General features: G+C 41.8%; 1 protein-coding gene across 2 annotated transcripts in view; it reads left to right on the top strand.

Moving 5' to 3' along the window:
• Positions 1–10,549, top strand: part of POMT2 (protein O-mannosyltransferase 2) — a 1,453,485-nt gene extending 1,442,936 nt beyond the window's left edge. For both annotated transcript variants that reach the window (XM_044073901.1, XM_044073900.1), the window contains exon 21: positions 9,672–10,549. In XM_044073901.1, the coding sequence (XP_043929836.1) occupies positions 9,672–9,706 (35 nt within the window). In that variant the 3' untranslated portion in view covers positions 9,707–10,549. The remainder of the gene's footprint in view (positions 1–9,671) is intronic.
• The last annotated feature ends 16,818 nt before the right edge of the window (positions 10,550–27,367 follow it).

The raw sequence follows: 27,367 nt of genomic DNA on the forward strand, positions 1-27,367 counted from the left end.
AGTCACCTAACCTTTGTTAGCCAGAGTCCATTAATGTTGGCCTGTCAGAGAAGTAGAGATGCAAACAGAGAGTCCCCCCAGACTGAACCTGAGGTACTCCACTTGTCACTTGTCTGGAGCTGAAGCTACTTTTACAGTGCGGGTTCTATCATGTTATGCTCTACTGTAGGTATGATTCTACAAAAACTCTACAGCAAAATTATATTTCTGTGCTCAAGAAGTGCCATGAATACCACACCCACCCACCTACCTACCATATATTTTTCATGTAAAAGTATATATAGGAAGCATGTCATGTTACTGAATGGAATTTTGGTGAACACAAAAACAGTGAGTGCTGTTCAACGAAATTATTTTCGCTGACAGTGGAGTTTGTCTTTCTATTTCCACTGTTGAGCAAGCTCAGAGTTTGTATATATAAGTCTATGGGTGTGTGTGTGTGTGTGTGCTACATTTAGCCTAGGCTAGATCTTATGCTCATACCCTGTGACAAAATCTGCATTCCTGTAGATGCACAGAGACCCAGCTTCTACCAGTGAAGGTGGGTACATTTCTCAATTTTCCCATATAAGGAAAGTTAAATTTCCCTCTCCAACTACATTAGGGTTAATAAAATATAAGAAAAAGAGTTAAAAAAACCTTGAAGCATCTAAAGCGCATACACATGCATACATTTTAATGAGTTACTAAAACACTGACCTTTGGAAAGCTTATTTCCAATTCAGAAACAGAATTCCCTGTGTATGCAGCTTGGAAATTAATGATCTGAAGTAGGTAACTTCATTTGATCATCAACCTGTGGGTGTCGGATCCTACCCGGCAGATTTCCAAGCTAGAGATCTGAGCTCCAAGCTCCTCTCCCTTACCCATAATACCCTGCTACCTCCTTCCAATCCTCAGATTTTGTTTGCCGTGGCTTTGTCAGGCACGAGTTTCTCAAGCTCCTAGAGTTAGGCGATTGTAAGTAGATTTTTCTTCTCAAAATCTTTCTTAGCTTTTGTGTGTGTGGATAGTATAATTCCATGATTTAAACCCCTGAGTTTTGCCCTCGTAGTTTAAAGCTTAGCGAACCCTTCCCCTTAGGTGTTTGTGTGGGTGTGTGTGTGTTTTAGTTTAGAAATCATGGCCGAGGCCCCAAAGGCCATCTTTTCTAAGTGCACTGAGTGTGACCATAAGCTTTCCCCAGCGGATGGCCACACTCAGTGTGTCCACTGCCTAGGAGTACCACATTTGTCATTGTGCTGCCAAATTTGCGCAGCCTTTAACCCCCGGGCCCTGAGGGATAGGAGGAATAAGCTGATTCTGGCGGGTCTCCTACCCACAGAGTCGGCTTCCTCCTCCCCCTCGGTGGCTACAGCCACGGCTACGGCTGTTCAGCTTGCTGTCCTCTCTCCCCTGGCTGGGACTCAACCTCCCACTTCTTCCCAGGGAGAGAGGGACTCAAAAAAAGACAAGAGAGAGAGAGGGAGAAAGTAAGAGGGAGAAAGAGAGGCATAAAAGCCACAAGCGGCGGGCCGACTTGGCCCCGCCTGCTAAGCTGCTCTCCTCACCCCAGAAGGTCTCCAGGCCTTCCTCCCCTCGGCTCCATTCTCCACGCTTCTGACCAGAGCCGGAGGAGGAGGAGGAAGAGGCCTGATAATCTTCAAGGTTGTCGCGGCGGCCCTCCCGGCCAGCTTCGGTGGCCTCCTCTAGGTCAACACGTATCCTCTCCAATGCTGATATGGACCGGATGATGCATCGTTTCCTCCAATCCCAACTGCAGATGGGAGTGCTGCTGCCTCCCCCCCTTCCGGGTAAGAGTTCAGCCACACTTTTTGCCCTGATAGCTCCTTCTCCGATCCACTATTGGGTTTCGAAACCTTCGGATCCGAGGAGTCTCAGAGTCAGGGAGTCAGCGCCGATGGTTATCGCTGCCTCGATGCCAGTCATGCCCTCGAGTTTTTCGGATTCCCTTTCGGATCCGAGCTCTTCTCAGGGCCAAGAGCCATGCGTTGGATCCGAGGGGGCCAGTGTGTCTTTGGCTCCATTTCCGTCGAAGCACACTTCCCTCTCGGGTCTGAGAGCTTCGGCTTCGACGCCGATCCTCGTGCCGGATCTGAGGGTGTTAACCCTTGGCTTTCGACGTAGTGGAGAGGGTCCTCTCGAGAGGTTCGCGACCCCCTGCTCTTTCTTCAGATCCCGCCCCCACTCCCTTGCAGCTGGGTTTGTCTTCCATCATCCAGTCCCAGGGACAGCCTGTGTTGACACGCCAGCCCGTTCCACTGGTGGAACACGACCCTGTTGGTGAGCCCTCCTCAGACAGTCCCACCAAGGAGGCCCCTCACAAACATATGTGTAAGAGGAGGCACTTGGACTCCCCTGAGTCCATGGAGGACACCGATTTGGAGGAAGGGGAAGGTTCCCCCAGGTCACCCCCCGAGGACCTCTCCTTTGGAGACATTATGGAGATGCTTCGCATAAAGGGGGGGGTGGTCAGCCCAAAAACCTTCCTCGGATGAGTCTGTGTTCCTGGAGGCGTTCGCAGGCCCATCTACCTCTTGGGTGTCCCCTCCGGCCAACCCCCTGGTTGACCTCATCACTACCAGGGCATGGAAGGAACCGGATACTGTAGAGCCAATCCCCAGGAGGCCAGATAGGATTCTTAGTCCCCCTGTGGATAGGATGGCTTAGAGTAAGGGTTCCCCAGTGGATGCCATGGTGGTGGCAGCAGCCACCAAGAAGGAACTTGCCCAGGATAGTTCCTCACATGTCCACTCTGAAATCTGTTTCAAACACGTCTATGCGGCTACTTTCCCATGTCACGGAGGGGGCCGCTAGAGCCAGCAGGTCCCGGCATCACCTTAAAGCATCACGCCTGGCTCCGGCTTTGTGATTTTGCGGAACTTTTCAAGGCATCCTTCGCGAACGCACCCTTTGGCTATACCCTGTTTGGGAAGACCATCCACAACACATTGGTTCAGAGCGAGAAAGACAGGAAGATGCTGTCTGCCGTCAGGGTCCGCTTCTCGGCTCCTCAAAGGTCCTCTTCCAGGAACCAGAGAGGACAAAAGAAGATGTGGTTCCGGAAGTCTCAGCAGTCCAGTTATGCTCTGGACCCTTCGTCCTTCAGAGGTAGGGGGGGGACAAGGTGGACGCCGGCCCAGAGGCAAAGGGGGAACCGAAAATGTTTGGGTCGCGGGAACCTTTTTCTGACCGACCCATGCAGCAGCCCTGAGGGGTTGCCCGACTGCTCCTCTCTGGAGGCAGACGGGGGGCATTTTTCGAAGCACTTGGCACAATAGGAGTCCATCACAACAGACCGCTGGGTGCTTCAAATAATATCCAGAGGTTACTCAATCCCTTTCATAAACCTGCCTCCTCAGTTGAGGCGCTTCCCTGATGTTCCACCCAGTCAGAGGGAGGCTGCAGCTTTAGAGGTAAAAAAGCCGCTAGAAAAAAGATCCATCCAGCACATCCCCCCAGGCCAATCCGGATTAGGCAATTACTCCAGGTTCTTTTTGGTGCCAAAAAAGATGGGGTACTTAAGGCAGATCCACGACCTTTCAACAATGAAGCTCTTCATTGCCAAGGAGAAATTCCAGATGGTCAAGCTTCAATCCATTCTGCCCCTGCTGCAGGAGAAGGACTGGATGTGCTCCATAGACCTCAAGGATGTGTACTATCACATTCTCATGGACAGGCAATCTAGGAGGTTCCTCCGCTTTCGGCTAAGGGCCAGTCATTACCAGTTCAGGGTCCTACCCTTCGGCCTCACCACAGCCCCCAGGGTGTTCACCTAGGTCATGGCAGTTGTAGCGGCCCACCTGAGACTTCAGGGAATACAGGTTTTTCCTCACCTAGACGACTGGCTCCTTACCGCCCCCACCAGGCATCTACTCTGCTTAGCCAGGGATCGCTTCCTACTTCTAGCGTCCCGATTGGGGATCACCATAAACTTGAAGTCATCCCTTCAACCAGTTCAAGTCTTGGAGTTCATAGGGGCCAGAATAGACACGCTTCAGACCAAAGCCTTCTTGACATCAGACAGATTTTGCAGTTTGACCTTACATGTTTTAGCCCTTCTTCAGTCACCTGCCCCATCAGCGGAGTCAGTCCTGAGAGCTTTAGGGTCCATGGCAGCAGCAATCAATCTCGTGATCTTAGCTCGCTTACACATGAGGATTCTCCAGTGGACTCTGCAGGTTTAGTGGTCCATCCTTCACCACCTGTTGGACTTACCAATTCCTCTCAGCAGAGTTTGCAGAAATTCCCTCATCTGGTGGCTCCAATCTCGAGAGCTTCGGGAAGGTCGACCGCTTGTTATGCCGCAACCCCAAGTCACGGTGACCATGTACGCTTCTCACCTTGGGTGGGGGGACATTATGCGGGCAGAACTGTCCAAGGTACGTGGACTCAGAGACCGTTCTGCATATCAATGTTCTGGAGATGAGGGCGGTGCTTCTAGGGACTATTGCGATTCAGTCAGACAACATGTCAGTGGTCTGGTACATCAACAAACAGGGGAGGACCAGGTCTTACCATCTTCGCCAAGAGGCCATGAGAGTTTGGGACTGGGTGATATCCACCAACTGTTTTCAGTTAGCAACGCACATTCCAGGTTGGTCCAACATCCTAGCGGACAAACTGAGTCGAACTATCCTCTCATCTTATGAGTGGTCTCTGAATCCCTTAGTAGCGAAACAGATCTTCCGCAAGTGGGGTCAGCCTTGCTGCTATCTCTTCGCGTCGTCTTCCAACGCGAAGTGCAGCAAGTTTTTTGCTCTAATTCCCCCTCCGGGGGAAAGCCCCAGAGGTGCTCCAGTTCATGCTTGGCCACCCGGTCTTCTTTATGCTTATCCTCCTCTTCCGTTAATAACAAAATTCTTACAGAAAGCTCGTCGGTTGGGGAACAAGATTATCCTCATAGCCCCATTCTGGCCTCGTCAAGCCTGGTTCCTGTGCCTATGGTCTCATCTTATAGCTCCTCTCTGGATCTTAGATCCCATCCCGGATCTGATATCTCATCCTTCGGGATTGATACCCCCGAATCTGGTCAATCTCAAGCTCTCAGCTTGGTTGATCCAGTTCCATTAGTTGCTAGGACTCCCGATATCTCGTCTGCAGTCAGATCTATCCTGGTAGCGGCGCATAAGCCTTCTACCAGGAAGGTTTAGAATAGTAAATGGAAGTGGTTTTCCATTTGGGCGTCTCATAGGAATTTGGACCCTTTCACTGCTCCCATACCAGCAGTGCTTGATTTCCTATCTCATATTTTTCAGGAAGGAGCCAGTTCTTCTACTGTAAAGGTTCAAATGGCTGCCATCTCCCATTTTCACATTGGGGACAATCTCAATCCCCTTGCGTCCACCAAGATTTGTAAGACCTTTCTGAAAGGTACGTTCCTCTTGAGACATCCTACTAGGAACCCCTTCCCTCCATGGGATCTAACTTTGGTCCTTTAGGCTCTGACCGGACCTCCTTTTGAACCTGCAGCTTCTGTTGATTTAAAATTCTTGTTCTGGAAAACTGTCTTTTTAGTAGCGATTACCTCAGCTAGAAGGGTGTGGGAACTTCAGGCCCTCTGTATTAAAGCCCCGTATCTTGTTTTCCAACATCAATCAGTCCATTAATCTCCCAGTTTTTTTCCCTATCAAAACAAAGGGGAGCACAAACTTCATTTGTTAGACGTTCATAGACAGTTAAGTTTTTATTTACACAGAACAGCTGCATTCCGCAAGTCTGATCAGCTCTTTGTTTCCTTTGCAAAACCCTTCTCAGGTAAGCCTGTGTCGAAGGTAACTCTGGCCAGATGGATTTCGAGTTGCATTCTGCTCACATACAAACTATCTGGCCTGCCAGAGCCTACAGGGGTTCATGCTCCCTCTACCCGCTCTATGGCTACATCTGCTGCATTCTGGTCGAGAGTCCCCTTGGATGACATTTGCTCTGCGCCTACTTGGGCGTCCTCTCATACCTTTATCTCTCACTATAAATTGGATTTAGTGTCTAGAGGTAGTGCGGCCTTTGGCTCTGCAGTGCTGCGGAATATCCTTCCTTGAGGACCTCACAAGTTTTTGGTAGCTGGGGACTCTGTCCCACAGGTTGATGATCAAATGAAGTTACCTACTTCAGATAAAGAAGTTATGTACTCACCATAACTTTCCATACGAGTAGGTAACTTCATTTGTCAGCAACCGACCCTCCCTCCTTCCCCCTAACCTGGTTCTTTGATTACCTGAACCCTAGGATGGTATCTCAGGTAATTTTTTAATCCTTAGGTTAGGATTCTTCAGGTTGTTGTTTTGTCATTGTGAGGTTATATAGATGGGCAAACACGATCTGAGGATTGGAAGGAGGTAGGGTATTATGGGTAAGGGGAGGGGCTTGGAGCTCGGATCTCTAGCTTGGAAAGCTGCCAACTTGGATCCAGGTCGGATCTGATACCCACAGGTTGCTGATAAATTAAGTTACCTACTCAGAAGGAACGTTATGGTGAGTACATAACTTCTTTTTTTACACCTTGCATATTTATCTGACTAAAGTGAAGCTAGCAGAAAATAAAGTTCTTTCTTTTCCTTTTTTTCAAAATTCTTTATTCCATAGGCCATTGGTCTGTCCGTAACAGACTGAATAGTCACCAAGCTGATCTCTAACTCACAACTGCTAAAGTATGCAAGAATTTTACAATGAAGGGCTAGTGCATGTTTGAAAGCACAGACATGTGAATATTTGCATTTTATTTAATGAAATACAAATAAATATGCAACCCTTAACCCAGGAAGAAACAAAGGATGAACCAAAACTGGTACTAACAAACTTACAATTACTTAACTACCTGAAGAACCTGTACTTCTTTCCCTATGGTTTTTATCATGGTTTCTGGCAACACTTGACATGAGTAGTACATATGTGAATTAAAGGAAGTGGGGGTAGCTCTCTGCATGTGAAATGAATGGGTGGGACATGGACATTGGTGCCTGGGGCCTTGATGTGAAAGCAAAAAGCATGCATGCATCTGCATTAGTCTTAGATGGCCTTCTGATTTTGGATTTTTATCATTTATCTCCTCTATTTGGGACTCCCAACATCTGAAGACATTAAAGGCATCACTTCCGCTATATGTTTTTAGTTCAAGTAAACTGACTAAACATTCCCTTCCATCAGTGTGCATTTAATTAGCCCATTGTTCATTATCACTGCTACACTGCAAATTTCTATATTTTCACTAGACTTGAGTGAGTGGGATGGAGGAGGGGGCGGGAGTCCAGTCCATCCATTGGTTGTAATTTATTGTGGTTGACGATAACTGCTGTTTATTATTTTTGAAAGAATTACCTGAGAGAAAGAGAGAGTGAGAGACTAGCAAATGTTTGTTGGATTGATGCTTATTTCCATTAATTTAGGTGTGTGTGTATCTGTGTGAAAATGCCCCCATATAATACACCTGGTGGCTAGAGGTATTCAAGCTCAAATCCTGTAATTTCGGTGCAGGATAAAAAAAGCCTGAAGTCCCTAGCCACCACCATTTCTGAGCTTTGTCCAGGTTTTTTTGTTCTAAGAGTTGAGAGCTATGGTGAGAAGTGAGAACTGAATTTGTATTCCCCCATTATTGGCTTTGTTTGTCTAGGTTTTTTTGTGCTAAGAGGTTGAGCGCTATGGTGAGTGAGAAATGAGAACTGAATTTGTATTCCCCCATTATTGGCCTTGTCCAGGCTTTTTGTGCTAAGAGGTTGAGAGCTACGGTGAGAAGTGAGAACTGAATTCACTAAATGGTAGCCATTAAGTTTCAGTCTTCCTATTTTTCAGGAAACTGCTGATTTAGCATAGTATGTTGCTCTGACTATAGTTCATAGGGTCCTCGGTTCAAGACTTGCCAGTGACATGCATGGTGGTAACACAACATTTTATTCTAACAACTTTCCAAATTTATACTAGCAATGCTTAAAATGTGTCCCTAGTTTTTGCCCCCCCCCCCAAATAAAATGAAAATAAATGCGAGAAGTTGTGCAAGATGCCTATGGCTTACACTACTGTCATTTTATGTATAGTGTGGGTGTGGAAGTAGACTTTTATGATGGACATATTCTGAATTGGGCAGTTTTGTCATTATTGGGTCATGCATTTTGTTTCATTGCCTACAGTACAGCCTACAGGAAAAATGTTCAAACAATAAATTTAAAATGCACTCTGTCTAACAAGTGTGCTGTATTATACAAGGAATATAACTTAATAAAGTCAGGAAGGTGTATCAAAGAAAATAACACATGTATGTTCCTTGTTTCATGTGCAAGGGGCCAATAATCTGAAAACAGCCCAAAGGTAATCTTTATCCACAACTGGCCAGATGCATTTTCGTTGGATGTGGTGTGGGTTTCAGTGCTGTTTTAATGAATGTGAGTTTCAAGGGGAGAGAAGTTTTAATGCCAAGTCTATTTTCATTGTGAGACAGTATCGCTTTGTTTAGCAGATGTCTGTTAGTGTTTGTGCATTGTTGTGCTGCAAAATGTAATGCTGCAAAATGTAAAAATAATATCCAAATAATCATTGTAGAAGTAAAGCAGTATGCACACATTAGTGTTTATGGTAAATGGGGAGAAATAGCCAGGTAATGGGACATTGGAATAGCTGCAGGGGGGACTCTGGTGCCATATTTTGGTTGTCTGTTCTTCAGTTTGCGTTTGAAAGTTGGTATTCCACAATTCCATCAGAGTGGGTAGGGTTACGTAATTATATATACAAATTACATGTTAATCAGCATACAGATTTGTACCTATTTTTCATGGTCCTTGTCCAGATTTTTGATGTTTCCAGGTTGAGGGGTTTGAAATGCACTGAAGTTCTTTTCCTTTTTTATTTAACTGCATTTTAAATTTTCTTCATTTTATTTTGTTTTAATTGATATCTGATTTTAAGTTGCCGATGTTATCTGTGTGAAGTTTTCTTACCTTGGCTTCTCTAAATGTGGCTGTGGCAAAATGAACAACCCTATCAACTACATATAAATAAATAGCATATGGCAGGGAGCACTGTCCTTGCTGGATTGGTGTTGAGAAGGCGTTAGGACCTGCTTGGTGAAATAATCCCAAAGAGCAAGTTACAGTATTTACATCTTGATGTATTTAGTAACACTTTCTTTTTTCGTAATGTCTTGACAGGTCAGGTGAAGTATTCACCAGTTCACTTCTGTTATGGTGTTTCTTTATTCTGTTTCTGTTCTTGCCAGTACATTGTCTAGTGACACATTTCTCATTTACTAGCCTGCCATTTTATTGTATTTAGGTACACAAATTAATGTAAAGGTTATATATTAAGAAATGAGTTGTGAGGCAGCCCAGTATGAATGGTACTTTGTGCCACTTGGCTCAGATTGTGTCCTCCTGCACGTAACTCATGCAATATATCTATCCACCTATAAAGTTTTGGGTGTTATGTGGTACCAACTGCTCTGTTTCAAATCTTTCATTAATGCTTGGATGGAGAATGTAATGTTGAACAAATAATTATGAAACAACATCTAGTCATAGTTATTTTTAACAGGGTATTGTGAAATTCCACAAAGTTTGTGTTGATAGTTCTGTTGCTAAGATAAAATATTTAACACAATTTCTTGCTCTCTTAATATGCTGTAAACTTTCTTCTTTTATATCAAATTCACTTAATTTTCTTATTTGCTTTTCTTTTCTTTCCAACAGTTTCTGGCTCTTCAGCCCTCTGGCATATGGAATGATTGGACCTCTTGCTCATGATCCCAAGAGTCCAGTGGCTGGACTGAAGTGGATGGAATCATGGGAGTTTTAAGGATTTAAGTTCACTGCACTAAGGACTAGTAGTCAGCTCAGCTTTAAATCTGCCTGGATCCCTTTTCACAGACTCACTTTCTAGAAGAACAAAATGAAAAAGACTGAACTATCTGACTTGCACATTAAGTGCCTTTGTTATGTTTCTGTTATCCCAAGACGCAAGAGGGTGTGGTAAGGCAAATTCAGCTGTAGCGTATTTGTTTACAATGGAAACCAAGTTTCCAAGAGTTGCAGAATTTCTATAAAAAAGCCGGTGGGACCACGCCTTTGTGTGGAAGCAAGTGAAATCAGCAGTATCCTCCTTCCTCAGTGCAGGAATGAAGGTGTTCAATTGGTGTGGTTCGTCAGTGTTCTTGGGTAGGGACATTATCTGGTATGGTACTATCATCTTAGTGTGCCTTATGATACCCCCTTTTCCCACATTTCTATACAATTTGTGCAACGTCAGTTTTAGAGGACAAGTCAGTTGCCTTCTTTATAGTTGCCATGGTATATAAGTGATGCTATAACAATAAGTGGCACCAAATGAAAAGACAGAGCTAGTTGCTTTTATATGCTGGTGCTACTCAGAATAGATTATCATTAATGTGTGTGTTTTTTTAGGATTTGGTTAATAAGTTTGAGTTAAGCATTATTCAGCAAGTTTTTGCAGATGAGACATTTGTGCTGGAATCCCCTAAAGAAGACAGACAGACTTTTTCTGTGTGTTAACCTGTAAATTACAGCAATTAAAAAAAACTCATATGTTGCAGTGTTTTTCTTAAAGCTTATGAGAATGTCTAGGTGCTTTGTGCATGCACTTGTTGGAGGCATAATGACAACATTTCATAAGTTTGAGGCAGTATAATAACTTTTGATTCTAAAGAGCACCATCTTTGAACAGTAATACCAGAGCTTTCAGCACCACTACAGAGTTGGTTCTGAGGAAATGATCTCCTGCTTGGCTTTGCATATTAGGCAGACAGCAAGCTCACCCAGCCTAACTAACCGATTGCATGTGAAGTATGGTTTGTTAAATGCAGGTTAGTAGGAAAAATAGAATATTGTATATCACATGCATCTTTTTCCTTTGTTGAGTTTCCAGAATGGTTTCAGTTGCTGCTATTTTATCACTGTCCTCATTCTTGCATTTCTCTAAAGGAGAACAGTTGCTCATTCTCTTACTAGAACTTGAGCTGTTAGATTACTTGGCACTTGGTTACCCTTTCAGCTAAAGATTCCGTTCCTGGGTTTAGATTGTCAGCACCGCACATTGTCTCTTTACACTTGCATCTGTAACCCAGTGCTGATTTTCATTTTTTAGTTTATGTATGTATTTATTTAATCATTCATTCACTCATGTTTGGGGGGATAACTCCAGAAATGAGAGAGATTGAAGTGCAACATTATTGGCATTATTTTAAGTTATTTTATTACATTGTGGCTTATTTGTGTAGTTTTAAAATATATAGCCATTTCAAATCTCATACTTACTTCAAAAAGTGCTTAACCTTTTTTTGAACTGAAATATAAATATATTGTGTCACTGCAATGACATTGCCAAGGTTTAGCATAAAGCACTATCAGTAGATATAATCATCCATTAATGTACTGTCCATGTAGCAAACATTTGGATAAAATTTGCTAGAGCTATCTGTAGTGTGTTATATGTTGGTACTTGTATATAATTTTTTTTTAATTAGCAGTGACTGTTTGAAGCAGAATATTTGGACCCATTAGTGGTGAGTTGAGAGACAGAATCATTGTGTGTAAGGATTAAGAGAAAAATCTCCAGTTCTTTGCTCATAGGAGGGTCTGCAATTAGTAGTAGTCTACTCAGGTGTTTGTCTTTGCTTTGCCTGCCTGACAGCCAGCGAAGCTCATAAGATGTCTAAGCTTCTGGTTCCTAATTTTAGGAAACCACATTTGCCCTTTCATAACGATCTTGTGTCTTTTTGCTGTAATGTCATCCTTGAAGTGGTCTTTTCTGGGATGGCCTAATCTCACTCAGTGGGTGGGAAAACATGTGACCCGCATCATTGCTGTGACCAGTACTCTTCCACTTACACAAATGCACTCTCCCAGGGACTTGCCAAAAGGCAGCTAACCACCATCATCTTGGTGCACTGCATAACAGCCCGCAGACAGCATTTGCATACTCTGCCTATCCTTCAAGAAACGGTAAAGGGTTGTGTTGGTTCTTCCCCTTTCTTTCCCATTACAGGCCTGACCATCCTCCCCTGGTAGCTTCATTAAGTACCGGGGCCACAGTTACAGTTTGGTCCTTCATTAACCTAGTTGACAAGCTTGATGACTTGTGTGCACGCTCCTAACCTTTCAAGTCCTAATGTGAAAGCCCTACAAGCACTATAGCTAGAGATCTCAAGAATTTTGAGGCAAGATCAGGTTGTGAGAGGACAAACTGCCACTGTTTATCCACTGAGGAAGAGCTTCTCACAGAGCAGCTGATAATGAGAACCTGAAGCATTTTAATTTATTGCATTCCAGTCCAAAACAATTGAACTGTATAAAACCAACTTCATTTTTGTACATGTTTATATAGAGGATTCTGCCTAGTTCTCTAGCCACTCTACTGACCTAATTTTTTTTCAGAGAAAGTGTGCATCTTAGACTCCTTGAAGAATGCAGTTCTCTTACCAAGGATTTGAACTCCATGACAAAAAATAATAGAGGCCCTTTGAATGGCATAATGGTCCCTCTAGTGACATAAATCATATGTTCTCCCAGCCAATAGGTGGGGATAAACCATTCCAAGAAAAAAAAAGCCCTATGCTGTCAGATCTAAAGCTGTCCTGGAAAAATATATTCTTCAATTTATGACAGTCCCTAATATATAAAGGCTGTACAGTTATTCCATAGGGAAACTTTCTCTAGAAAGTTAACTCTTCCCTGCCTGTGTCTGGTTTTGTCAGCCATAACATAAAATCCAGTTAGTGCAGCTGCATGTCTTCCCTAAATATGAGAACAATGAAAGAAACATGTACTCTGTACCTTAAATGTTCAGTAACCACTAAGATACATCGTGAAAAATAATTTTAAGTTTTTTCAGAAAAAAATTTTTGATTGTTTTCATGAAAGGCAAACATCTTACTATAACAACAAAAATTCATTCTAAATACTTGGCCTTCAAAGACTTGGCTTTCAGCGCAGTTGTATGAATGACTTTTCATTGCCCACAGATGTCAAATGATATCACATTCAACAGTGGTCGGCAATAAAGTAAAAGGAAGGTGTGTGTGGCAAATGCCCCAGTTATAAAATTGAAGATGCGGAGGGCAAAATACCCCACAACACTTTTTTTTTTTTTTTGTAAAAGTATTAGATTTAGTGTTGATGAATGCTAAGTAACTGTTTTGACAAATACAGTTTCTATGAATTTTTATGTTCCCACTGTCTGCTATGATAAGTGGCTGCGGTGGTGCAGCGGTTAGCGTTGTCACCTCACAGCAAGAGGTTCTCCCATTTGATTCTCAGCTGGAGCGCCTTCTGTGTGGAGTCTGCATGTCCTCCCCATGGTCGAGTAAGGTATAAAGACATGCAGGTAGGTGTATGTGTGAATGGGTGTGCCTTCTTTGAAGGTTGGGCATCAGGCTGGCAACTCGGCACAGTAAAAATCCACTGCCAATCATTAGCAGACCGGAGTTCCGCTGTGACGACCCCTAACCGGAAAAAGCCGAAAGACATTACTTTTGTCTACTATGGTAAGTACAGTACAGCCTAATTTAGTAATGTTTCAACTTCTGAACACACATTCTAAGGACAGGAAAGGTGCTGGAATGGCTGGGTTTCAAGTGTCCAGGAAGTGCCCAGCACTCTAGATTTTTCTAAATTTCTGTGATTTGTTTACATTAAATTTACAGTTACACTGGCCCTTCCCATGAAAAGTACAGTTGAGGGAAGACATTTCACATTAACAATAGATGCCTTTGTAAGGATCACTGTTATAGCATGAATCACACTTGGAAAATTGCTGCAGTGTAAAAGTTGCCTTTGCAGTCCAACTTTCCAGAGCTACTGCCACAATAGGGTACATTTTTCATATCCCATTTTTTTCTAACCTAGCCCTTAGTGAGCACCAGAGGGTTGTGTACCTTCTTACAATCCCACATAACATGAAGAATATCTGCCGTTTGAGTGGGACAATGTGGGCATGTGGGTGAGTACTTGGTGCTGAATTTCTTATTGGAGTGAAGTAGGCATTGTTGTTTATCATTATTTGGGTATACAACAATCTTTTGAATGGAATAAATTTGACTGTATTTTCTACAGCATCTTTTATACTTTGTTCATTAATCCGTTGGAATTTCCTTTGCCAGTAGGATGAGAATAGAACAGAGCTCTGGTATTTTCTGTTCATTATCAGTTTATATGTTGTAGAAATTGTTTTACCTTTGATTGCCAGGTTTTTGAGTATTAAGTTAGCTAGATTAATTTCCTGAATATCCAGGTCATCTGTTGTGAATTTAATACTTATGAGATATTGTATTACATTAAGGATGGTAGTGTATTTCTTGGGAAGGTTAAGTTTCAGTCTTAATTGTTCAGTCTTTATTAGCTTTTTTCCATTTGTATATCTCCCAAACATTAAGATCCTTTAGTAAGGGGTAATCTTTTAGGTTTATGAGAGTGGCTATCTTGAAGATAATTAAGCATGGCCGGACAGGTGTACTGTTAAGTACACAATTTCTTATCAGAAATGATCTATTTCTTCATCTTGAAACAATTAGGATAAAGACCCAAGCTCATTCTCCTGGGTGCCAACAAGAAAGAGTACCGTGTACAAGTATGCTCTGAAGGAATATCCACATTAGAAAATCAAATCCAGCTTATAGTATCTTGCAGAAGTATTCATGGAAGCCCATGCTGCAGCACCACCACAAATATCATCCAATGATGCATTTCTAACCATTGTTTGGGATGTAAGTAAGGCTTTAGTAGAATGTCCTGTAGTGGGATCTGGCAAGTTCCTGTAGTGTATGGTATAACAATATTTCATGAGCTCTCATATTTATTTATTTTACGTTTGTTTACCAGGAAAGTCCTACTGGACACATTCTTTTTCAACGGAGGTCCGGGGAGTTAAGCTCCAGTAAATAGTATAAACATGTAGGTAAGATAAATAATATAACAATAATTCAATTAGCATACCAATTCAACAATAATATAAAACATAGAAAACCGCATCTAGTGGAAGCAAAAAACAAAAGAACAGTACTAGCATTTGGACAAGAAGAAGGCAAGTTGCAAAATAGCAACAACTATGACAGATGTAGTTAGATATAAAGAGCTCAGAATTATCCATGATGATAAGAACAAAGCCAGTTTTCTGTAAAGTAAGAATGTAGCAGCTTTTTAAATTGTGCTAAAGAGCAGTTAGAGGAAATATTGGATAGAAGTTGGTTCCACAGTTTAGGAATAACATTGAAGAAGAGAGAATTACCAACTGAGTTGTTAGCTTTGGTGTTTTTTAACAAAACTTTGTTACTGGAGCATAGGGGGGCTGATAGTAGAATATGGTTGCATTATATTGTTGAGAGCAGAGATTTTATCTGGCTGGTATAGGAACTTGTGGGCAAAGATAAGTTGTTTGTAATGAAGCAGTTGAGGAAGTTCAAGCCAATTAAGTTGTTTAAGTGCAGTGCAGTGGTGTGACATATGTGAAGAATCAGTAGCAAATTTGGCAATTTTATTGTAGCAGGATTCAGGTTTGGTAAGGTCAGTTTTACAAAGGTTATAGCCACCTAAACAGAGGTGTATCAGAATACTTTGATTCTAACTTGGCTGGGTTATAGGAAGCAAGCCACCTAAACAGAGAACTCTTAGATAATTTGGTGTCAAGGTGGATGGGATTATAAGAAGCAAACACCTGAGGATCTTTTCTGATTGGCTTTCTTTGTTACAAATGTCATCTCAGTTGCCCTCGTACATCCATACATCATAATAAGTAACCCCCCATCGGAATATTTCAGGTAAAAATCATGACTACGTGATAAATTCAAAATCAGTTCAGGAAGACCAGATATGGAACCTGGACACACATGGCCAAGAGTTCTGAAATCCTCCTCAGAGAAGTAATACTTACCAGAAAGAGGGTTTTCCAAAAAAGGTATTTCAGTTCTGCCTTGGAAGCAAAGTGAAAGGGAGGGAGGGAAGAAACATTAACGGTTCTAAAATAAAATACAAGTCTTGGTGGGGGATGATTACCACTTCTTTAAATGGAGACCTGATTAGAAATGTACACCTCAGGAGTCCCTTACATACTTTTAGTGAGGCCAAAGAATAGTTACTTAATCCCTGATGAAAGTTTGAGATTGGTGACAGATGAAATATGTGAAAGATTTTAGAGATTGAGTCCAGAAATGCTGGTTGCAGAGCAGTGAATGGATCCAGACTGTATGAGGTGGCCCATAGTGAAAAAATCCACTTACCCTTTTATGTTATTGTGGTATTAGGCTTATGGAGTGAGGGTAAGCAGCATCCCTCACCATTAATGAAAGTGGAGAGACTATGGGATTTAGCCTGAGGAAGGGAAGGTCTGAGATTTGTTGGACACTTGAGTCAGAAGGGTCCTCAAGGGCTTCAGTCTTAAAGGTTTCTACAGAAAATGAGGACAAAGGCAGAAGAAACACTTTTTTTTTTGTAAACTAACAGTACTGAACATAGGCAACCATACATTTATGTAAAAGAAAACAAACCGTATTAACATGTTCCTAGTTACAAACATTATCACATTTTTTTGTACAACTGTCCTCAATTCAACATTACATAAATTGCTCAGTTTCTGCCTTCCTTTAAATCTCACTCCTCCAAACCATTATTCTGCATGTATTGTTCCCACAATTTCATTTTTTCTATGTAATTTGCTCCTACCCTTTTCTAAAGATCACACTTCCATTTATTTTGTTTCTGTTACAATAGTTAATACTTCAAATGCAGTTGGTTTAGATTTTGATTTCATTGTCTAGTAATTGCTTTTTTGACAGCCTCCAAAATTAAACTTAGCAAGGCCTTCTTATATCTAGGCAAATCAGATTTTGTAGCCTAGCTGAAAAAAGTAATAATAATTTCCTTAGTTGCAATTTGCTCAGGAGGAAAACATTTGTCAGTGTGAAAAAGATGCTATAAAGTGTGAGAATCAGGGGACATGAGAGCAAAGGACTCCTGGTTATCGTGCCTGTACCAAAGCATCCATGAGCTGCTTTCACAAAGGGGAGGGGAATCACAAGTAGAAGCTTCTGCTGCTTTTGGCATTGGTAAGGAAAGTACATGGATTGCAGCAAGATTTCCCCCTAACAACAACAAAGTTTCTGTGCTGCTGTCAGGCTAATGGACCACTCAGCAGGCAACAGCTGATCCCAGCCTGATTAATACAATAACGTGGGTAGCTATAAATAAGTGGTTGAATGACGCATCCCATTCCCACAGCTTCAAAGTCTTTCAACATATATGAATAATATCCACCCCCTGCTCATTTAGTCTGCATATGTCAATCACAACCTAAGAAAGAAGTTCTGAAACGCTTGCAGAATGAGAAAGGCTGCCCACATCTTGAGAATAACGATGTGTAGATAGGCTTTCAGCTGGGGCGGCCACGGTGGTGCAGCGGTTAGCGTTGCCGCCTCACAGCAAGAGGTTCTCCGGTTCGATTCTCGGCTGGGGTGCCTTCTGTGCAGAGTCTGCATGTCCTCCCTGTGGTTGCATGGGTTTCTTCCGGGTGCTCCGGTTTCCTCCCACATCCCAAAGACATGCAGTAGGTGGATTGGACACTCTAACTTGGCCCTAGGTGTGTGTGTGTGTGCCTTCTGTGGAAGGTTGGGCGCTGGGCTGGCAACTCGACACCGTAAAACTCCACTGCCAATCATGAGCGGACAGATGATCAGTTGTGGCGACCCCTAACCGGGAAAAGCCAAAAGAAGAAGAAGAAGATAGGCTTTTAGCTGAGACTAGGATTGAGAAGATGAAAGGGTTTGGCCTAAAGTAAAGTTGGGAGTTTGTGGTCTCCATCACAGATGTTTAAAATATACCTCAGAGATCCAAATTTGGTCCAGCATAAGATTTAAGCACTTAAACCACCGCATTTTTTAAGCACCTTTATTACAATATTACTTAAGATATAGGCACACATGCATGAACAGAAAATAAAACAAACCATATTAACATTTTTCCATTTGTACAAATACAGCTTCTCTTTCTTTACAACTGCCTTTCAGTACATTATATAAATTACTCAATTCCTGCCTTCCCTTAAGCCTCATCCTTCCTCCTGAACATTAGTTTGCATGTATTTTTCCCATAAATTGCATTTATTTATGTGTAAGTTGCTTCTTCCCTTTTCTAAAGATCCTTCTTCCAGCTCATTTATCTCTTTTACAAAATTCAATACTTTTAATGCAGTTGGTTTTGATTTTAATTACCATTTTCTAGTAATTGTTTTTTTTGGCAGCCAACAGAAATGTTTAGGCAGTTCACATCCTGTGTCCTAGGTCAGAAGTATCATTTCCTTAGTTACAGCCATTTGTTACCCCAATAATTCTGACAGACTACACTGTAGGGAATTTTTTAAATCTACCACCTCATTACGCTCCCAAGAAACATGTTCCCAATTATCTCATTCGTGCTCATCACACCTCCAAGATTTGCCATCTACATTAGGAAAAAATACTTTGCAGTCTGCTCAGGTTATAAAAATACCTATGCAGACACTTCCATGCAAATATCCTAAACCTTCTGGATTTTGTTGCATACTTGGAGGTCATGCTATGTCCTCCCATTGTTCCCTTGTAAATTGCTTTTGCAGTCACAGGTGTATACTAGCCTAATGACCACCACAGCCTTTATAACCCAGCACAATTGCGTCCCTGTGTATTACGGGCATTTAGGGGATGTTAGGAAGTTTCCAGAGATTATGGGGGGTGTTAGTTTTGGTATTGTCTGCCTCTGTATAGGTTCATAGGTAAGTAGTAGGCTATCTGCCCGAACACATTTATAAGCTTAGCCAGAATGTGTTGGCTTTCGCCACCCCCTTAGATTAGTTCCCTGTGCCTCTGTCAAGCAGAGCCACTGAAGTGATCTCTGGGGTAAACTTTCTGTTTCCCATCCACTCGTCAAGGTTTCTTTTGAAGAGTGTTAGAGAGGAGCTTTGCCTAATGTAGATTGGAATCTTGTTCCAAAGCATGGGAAGTTTCTGGGACAGGAATCTGTCCCTCCAGCATGTCCTATTTATTGTTGTGGTGAGGTTTAGATCCCTAGAGTGTGTGGCTCGAGGGGATAAGGTTTTCTTTAGGTGGAGCATGTCCATCAATTCTGGGTTGGACATAGCTTTGTATTTCAGGAAGAGATCACCTCTGAGTAGGCAGTATGCAACTGAGTACAGCTGGAGTTTCTTCAGTCGAGCTGCATAGGGCATCTGTTTGAGGCCAGTGATCCTCTTGGTGAGGTACTTCTGTGGTCTTTCCAACTGTTGCAGGTGTCTTGCAAGGTACATCCCGATGATGGGTCTAATGAGTGATGAGTAGAGGGGCACAATGACCTCTTTTGATCTGGATGCGAACCCTTTTGTGATTAGGTGGGCCACGTAGAAGGATTTTCTAACCACTTTGGCAATGTGATTATCAAAGGTGAGATTACTATGTACTTGGGTCCCCAGATCCCTTATTATGTCTTCCATATTTAGGTGACTACCACCTATGTGGTAGTTTGTGGGTATATCAGAAACATGGGGACCAGACCCAGGGGGAATTTCCGATTTCCCATCCATTGGTCAAAGTTGCATTTAAATAGGGTTAGGAATAGATTCTGCTTCACATGGATGGTTAGCCTCTGGGGCAAACATCTGTTTTATCAGCATGTCTTATTTATGTTACAATCATTTTAATCCTTTGATCTAGTGGTTGTAATGCTTTTCATTTTTGTGGATGTGCAAAAGAGCCATCAGAGCTGGAGCCAAAGATGCCTTGTATGCCAGGCATAGATCACCTCTTAGTAACCTGTATGATACAAGTATAGGGATAGGGCTTTAAGGTGATCTGGGTAGGACAATGTGATCTGATGTCTTTCCATCCATTCCTCTAGGTATGGGTCTTGAGTACACTTTTAGCCACTTCAGAGGTTAAAATCTGGTGCTGAAGTTCCTTCCCTATCCATAATTCTCCTGTAACACAGGAACTACCTCAGATTTTATTTGCCACTCTTCAACACTTGATGAGTTCTGTGGTGCTCCAGGTGTTTCATTAGTATCAGCATTAATTTTCTCAGATAAGACTACTCTTTTGTTTTTCTTTCTCTCCTAACAAAAAGTTAGTAGTTTAGTGCTGTAATACTATGTTTGTTTTTGGCCCAGGTTATTATTAGTAGTAGTAAGCTGACATTTTTCACAGCGTTTTTCTAATGTTATTACAGATTCCCTCTTTTGGGACTTCTTTTCTCTTTCAGCGATTAGGAAAGCTTACAATATGTTTGAGTAACCTTACAGTTTCAAAAAAAATATGTGGAGACTCTCACAAGCTGCCCAACTCAGGCACATGACAGATGTATGTATTGCCAGGGTCCAGCACACTTAGATGTTTCTTGTGTGGTTTGTGAGGCGTTTGGGCAGAGGGCCTTGGCGGAGAGGAGGAATAAACTAATCCTCAGGGGTCCGATCCCATCCACATCAGGTGGCAAGATGTCTTCTTCCTGGTCCTCTTCTGAGAAAGTAGGGGCTTCTAACCAATATTCTGCTTCTCCAGTGCCTTAGTCTAAAGAAAAACAAAAACAAGAAAAGCAAAAGACATTGAGAAAATGTTCTCTGGATCCCGCACTGACTTTGACACCAGCGCCAAAAGTGGCTAAACCTATGGATCCAACTCCCCCATTGTATCCGATAGCAATAGACACAGTGACTCATCTCCTGGTTCTCACTCTCAGACCAGTGTCTCCAAAAATTTAGATCAACCATCCTCCAGGCCTCCTCCTTCTGCATCTTCAAAGTCAGTCAGGTCTTCTAGAAGTCTCATTGAAGCAAATGTGCTGCTTCCTAATGATCCAGAATCAACTAGGGGTACTACCGACTCCAGCTACTACTGCATCTGGTAGAGAATTCTCCCCAACTCCCAGTTGCTGCTCCATTTCTAATCTCATTGCCTAGATCAGAGCTCTTGGATCCTACTTTAACCCATTGTAGATTTGTATTGGAGCAGATACTCTATGTATCATCAACTCTGATTAGTTCTCTGTCAAGGTTGGCTGTGAATCTGTCAGAGCTGTATGACTCCCAGAGTCATAATGTCAGTGTGCACTCTGAAAGGTTAGGTTCAGATCCTTTAATTCTTCTGGTAGGTTTAGCACTTGACAGTTCCACTCTGGCAACCACCTCTGATCTGTGCCAAATGGCTTGCAGGGTTGAGCTTCTCCCTTGAGTTTTGGATCCAAAGGAGAAGTTACTTGGATACATTGAGGGCTTGGCCTTCATGGCATTTGAGAGGGTGCTGCCCATGGTAAGGGCCAGATCCCCCATTCTTAGTTGGATCCAACCCTCGCCCATAGGATTTTCCAGGTCCCACAAATTGACTATCTTGCCCCGTCAGGGCAGCCAGTATCTGAGAGCTTTGAATCTACTCTACCATGCGAGACTACATATGCTTCTGAGTCATTCTTAGAACAACCTGCAGAAGAGGCACCCAGGAAATACAAGTGTAAGAAGTGACACTTAGACTCACCAGAAGAGTCAGTAACCAATGATACTGACTTCTATGAAGGAGAAGTTTCCCCCAAGATACCCCTTGAGGATGTCTCATTAGGAGAGATCCTTGAACTACTTAGACAGGAAGGGGTTTGATCTTCTCAGAGACCTTCTTCAGAGGAATTAGTTTTCCTCAAGGCTTTTGGTTCTGGCCTATGTAAGTCTTGGTGGTGCCACCTGCAGAGGAGATGACAGATCTTATCTCATCCTGACCATGGAGGGAGCCTGATACAGTTGAGCACATCTCCAGGAAGCCCAACAAATTTTTGGATTGGCCACATTGGAGCAAGGGCTCAGAAGTGGATTCCATGGTGGTGGTGGCAGTGGCAGCCATCAAGAAGGAGCTTGTGGAGGAGAGCTCCTCTGTCCATCTGCTGAATATGGAATCTCGAGCCTTGGATAGGTTTGGGAAGCATGTATACACATCATCTACCTTCTTAATGAGAGCACCTAATTACTTGGCATATTTTACATGTCTTCAAAGAGATTTGGTCAAAGAAATCTGCACTTCTCTCCCAGGGACCTTGTCTACAGATCAGAAGATAACCCTTCATTCCCTCCTATCTCTATCCAATGCTTTTATGTGCTTCATATCTAATGCCAAAGAGGGTGTATCTACAGCAGCCGGCACAGGTACTTCCATCAGGAGGCATGCTAGGATGTGGTTTGCGACTTTACTGAGCACTTCAATATGTCCTTCATTAATTCCCCTTATGATGGATCAACCTTGTTTGGTCCAAAAGTTAAAGAAACTATTTCCAGGAGTTAACAGGATGGTAAATTCATATTTGTCATGGGGATCAAATTCTCACCTCCCCAGCAGATCTTCTCCAGGAATCACAAGACCGTGAAAAGGATGTGGTTAAGAAAATCTCAAGGGTTTTCATGGACTCTAATGAAGACAGACCTTCTCATGGCTGAGGGAGAAACTCTAACAGATATCATCCAAAAGTCAGAGATGATCCTCAGAATCAGGGCTTCCGAGATCCATTCTGGGAGACGTCCTTGCAACAATCCTGAAAGGTTGCCCAGCTGTTGGAACACTTGTCTGTGCACCCTAAGGCTTGGACATCCATCACTCAACACTGGTGTGTGCAGCGAATAATTACTAGAAACTATTCCATACCATTCCACTCTTCTCTACCACTTCAGAAGAAAATTCCTGACATCACACCCTCACAAAGAGGAGTTACAGCTTCAGACATAGAGAAACCTATAAAAAATTTGAGTCAACCAAGTGGTCCCACCAGACCAGAGAGGATCCAGGATTTACTCGAGAATTTTTTTAGCACCAAAGAAAAGTGGGATCGGAGACCAATTTTGGGTCTAAGTCAACTGAACAAATCCATGACCATAGAAAATTGGTTTGAATAATGTTTCAGTCAATCCTTCCTATATATGCTCAATAGGTCTTCAGGATGCATACTACCATGTCAAAATGGACAAGTGCTTGAGGAAGTATCTTTGCTTCTGCTGGCAGCCAGTCATTAACAGTTTAGAGCTCTGCTCTTTGGTTTCACCACGGCCCCCTGGGTGTTCACCAAGTGTATGGCAGTGGTGACAACTCATCTACGACTGTAGGGATTCCAAGTGTTTCCTTATCTGGATGACTGGCTCATAACCACCTTAAACAGGGATTTACTCCTACTGGTCATTGCTCCATCTATCGATCTTGGAATTATGGTAAATCTTCAGAAATTTTCAGTCAACTCAGTCTGTACAATTTATCTCAGCTCATTTAGACACAATAGCACTAATTGCTAAGCTTCCTCAGTCATACATCCTGTCTCTACACACACAAGCTCAATAAGTTCTATCAGGAAAGAAAGCACCGGCCAATCTGGTTCTCTGCCTTCTAGGTTCTATGACTGCCTCCATTAGTCTGGTTCCTCTAGCCAGGTATTATATGAGAGTAATTCAGTGGACAGTTTCAGTACAATGGTCAATTAGGTATAAATCAATGAATCATCTGATCATTCTCACAAACATTTGCAGACAACACATTTGTTGATGGTTGGATCTTACCTCTTGTGTCGCGAGGCCATAAAAGTATGGCAGTGGGCAATATCTTTGCACTGCTTTCTGTTGCAGGGGGATTATGAGTAGGATAATTAGCCTGAGCTGTATCAGAGGTCAGACCCGAGACCCATATGTAGAGAACAATTAAAAATGAGCAAAGGCAAAATCACAGTCCAAAAAGATACGTTTAATCCACATAAATCCATTTAAGCGCTTTTCGTCAGCGCATTACCCTGACTTCTTCAGAAATTGTTAAAATCAATTAACCAGCTGGTCTTTATATAAACTAACAGTTAAAACCTCCTAAACACGTGGCTGAAAAAAGCCAATCCATTACTGATGTTAAAGTGTTTAAAGAAACAAGACTGAAAATTCTCGAAACAGGAAAAGAACAACAAACATTCAAGTAGTTACAGTGTAGTAGAAATTAAGTTACCCCAATCGTGTTGAAACTTCACTACACATATTAATAAGACATAAGTTTAAAACTAAATACAAAATAGCCCAAAACAGTACAAAATTGCTTGACTCACCATAGTTAGCCAAACACGTACCATATAAAAAGGAAAAAATTCACCTCTTAAGGCTATTCAGTTTAAGTACACTAGAAATAGAACAAGTGTCATTGAGACCAGGGTGGCTGTAGGCATTAAGCCTTACTTGCCACACTAGTTCCAATTCTTCAAGTTTAAGTGGTCTCGGTCCTCCTCTGCAATCAGTGTTAACTTGCTCTATGGCCAAAAAATTGAAATTATGGTTTTGATAGCCAGAATTGTGTTTAGCTAACGCATTTTCAAGTTTACATTTCCTAATTGCATATAAATGCTCATACACTCTGTCCCTAAGTCTTCTTTCTGTTTTTTCCTATATAGAAGGCCGGGCAGAGTGTACATTTAGCTAAGTATATAATAAAGGAGGAATTACAGTTGAATCTATGGTTCAATTTGTAAAGCCTACCATTTATATGAAAACAATTAGTCTCTTGCACATATCTACAATAGTTACAGTTATGACACTTAAACATCCCTGGGTTACATGTTGTGAAGGTATCTTTGTGTTCCAATAAGACTTTGAGATTCTTACCTCTCCTAAAGACCACCTTAGGACGTTCACCTAATTTACCTAAGATAGACGGATACATCTTAAACAAACCCCAGTTCTTTTCCAAAATGTTTGCACAAAAGTAGCTATCCTGACTGAAAGTGGTTATAAAACTTGCTGTATTGGTATAGTTAGTGGGTAACACTACTTGGCTAACATCTTCTGCTATGCTAACACAATCATCCTCTGTCGTAGTAGACAGATATAGAGGAGACAAAATAACTTTAACTGGTAGTAAAGGGCTATATGTGTTACTTCTTCTTTCTCTGTTACTTCATGTATTAATGTGTCTAAGAGTGGTTCTGGGTAGCCTCGGTGTAAGAACATACTCTTAAAGGTAAGGCACTCATCCTGAAAGTCTTGATCCAAGCTAACCATCCTGGCTGCCCTAACCAGTTGGCCTTTAACGACAGATTTTTGCTGGTAATATGGGTGGCTGCTTGTAAAGTGAAGGAAGGTGTTTGAGTATGTCTTCTTCCAGAAAATGTTAGCTACAAAACAGTTCATAGAATGGTTTTTACTTAAAGACACATCTAGGTATGCTATATTTTCTTTGTCGAAAGTAGACGTAAAAGCTAAGAAGTTAGTAGTGTTATTAATATTCTGCAGAACCAAGTTACTGACATCCTCATTTCCATTAAGGAGAATAAAAATGTCATCCAGGAATCTGGTATAAAATGAATCTATCAAGGAACTCATTGTTTTTAAAGATATACTCAGATTCCCAGTAAGCCATTACCAAATTGGCTGTACTTCCTCCTCAAGGTGACCCCATGGTTACCCCAACCTTCTGCAAATAGAACTCATTCTGAAACATGAAGTAATTGTTAGAAAGCACTAATTCACTTAATTCAGTGACAAGGTGGATTTCCCTACTAGGTACATTGTGTTTCTGTAGCATAAGAGCCACCCACTCAAGTGCTATATCCTGTGGAATACAAGTATATAAGTCCCTCACATCTATTGTTAGAAAGTTGTAGTGAGGGTTAAACTCTAGTGCTTTTATCTTATTGAGGAATGACCTGCCTTACTCTTAAGAGTATGTTCTTACACCGAGGCTACCCAGAACCACTCTTAGACACATTAATACATGAAGTAACAGAGAAGAGAAGAAGTAACACATATAGCCCTTTACTACCAGTTAAAGTTATTTTGTCTCCTCTATATCTGTCTACTATGACAGAGGATGATTGTGTTAGCGTAGCAGAAGATGTTAGCCAAGTAGTGTTACCCACTAACTATACCAATACAGCAAGTTTTATAACCACTTTCAGTCAGGATAGCTACTTTTGTGTAAACATTTTGGAGAAGAACTGGGGTTTGTTTAAGATGTATCCGTCTATCTTAGGTAAATTAGGTGAACGCCCTAAGGTGGTCTTTAGGAGAGGTAAGAATCTCAAAGTCTTATTGGAACACAAAGATACCTTCACAACACGTAACCCAGGGATGTTCAAGTGTCATAACTGTAACTATTGTAGATATGTGCAAGAAACTAATTGTTTTCATATAAATGGTAGGCTTTACAAATTGAACCATAGATTCAACTGTAATTCCTCCTTTATTATATACTTGGCTAAATGTACACTCTGCCTGGCCTTCTATATAGGAAAAACAGAAAGAAGATTTAGGGACAGAGTGTACGAGCATTTATATGCAATTAGGAAATGAACTTGAAAATGCGTTAGCTAAACACAATTCTGGCTATCAAAACCATAATTTCAATTTTTTGGCTATAGACCAAGTTAATACTGATTGCAGAGGAGGACCGAGACCACTTAAACTTGAAGAATTGGAACTAGTGTGGCAAGTAAGGCTTAATGCCTACAGCCACCCTGGTCTCAATGACACTTGTTCTATTTCTAGTGTACTTAAACTGAATAGCCTTAAGAGGTGAATTTTTTCCTTTTTATATGGTACGTGTTTGGCTAACTATGGTGAGTCAAGTAACTTTGTACTGTTTTGGGCTATTTTGTATTTAGTTTTAAACTTATGTCTTATTAATATGTGTAGTGAAGTTTCAACATGATTGGGGTAACTTAATTTCTGCTACACTGTAACTACTTGAATGTTTGTTGTTCTTTTCCTGTCTCGAGAATTTTCAGTCTTGTTTCTTTAAACACTTTAACATCAGTAATGGATTGGCTTTTTTCAGCCACGTGTTTAGGAGGGTTTAATTGTTAGTTTATATAAAGACCAGCTGGTTAATTGATTTTAACAATTTCTGAGGAAGTCAGTGTATTGCGCTGACGAAAAGCACTTAAGCGGATTTATGTGGATTAAACATATCTTTTTGGACTGTGATTTTGCCTTTGCTCGTTTTTAATTTTTCTTTGTTTTCTGTTTTATGTTGACCGCTACCCATATGTAGAGGAATGGAAGGAATACAACAACACAGATCTAACATTATGGTAAGCATATAACTTTCATTTTATACCTTGGATTCTGCTGGTAAGGAGTCTTTGTGGGCATCCCAACTTTTGCATATGTCTGGTCAGGTACATGCTGAAGGTGACATTATACTCCATGATGGGCCTGATAAGGGCTGAAAAAAGTGACACTATGAGTTCCTTGGACCTGGATGTCATGCCTTTACTTATAAACTGTGTGACATAAAGTGATTTTCTTACTGACTTGGCCACATTTTGGCAAAGGCCAATTTACTGTCTACATATGTTCCCAGATCCCTGACTACCTGGTCTTCTGTTAGGGGTGTCTTATCGATGGAGCAATTAGCCTGGTGGCAATTTTC

Source organism: Protopterus annectens, chromosome 6.part0 (assembly GCF_019279795.1).
Source record: "Protopterus annectens isolate FY-2018-M chromosome 6.part0, PAN1.0, whole genome shotgun sequence".
NCBI classification, from domain to species: Eukaryota; Metazoa; Chordata; order Ceratodontiformes; family Protopteridae; genus Protopterus; species Protopterus annectens.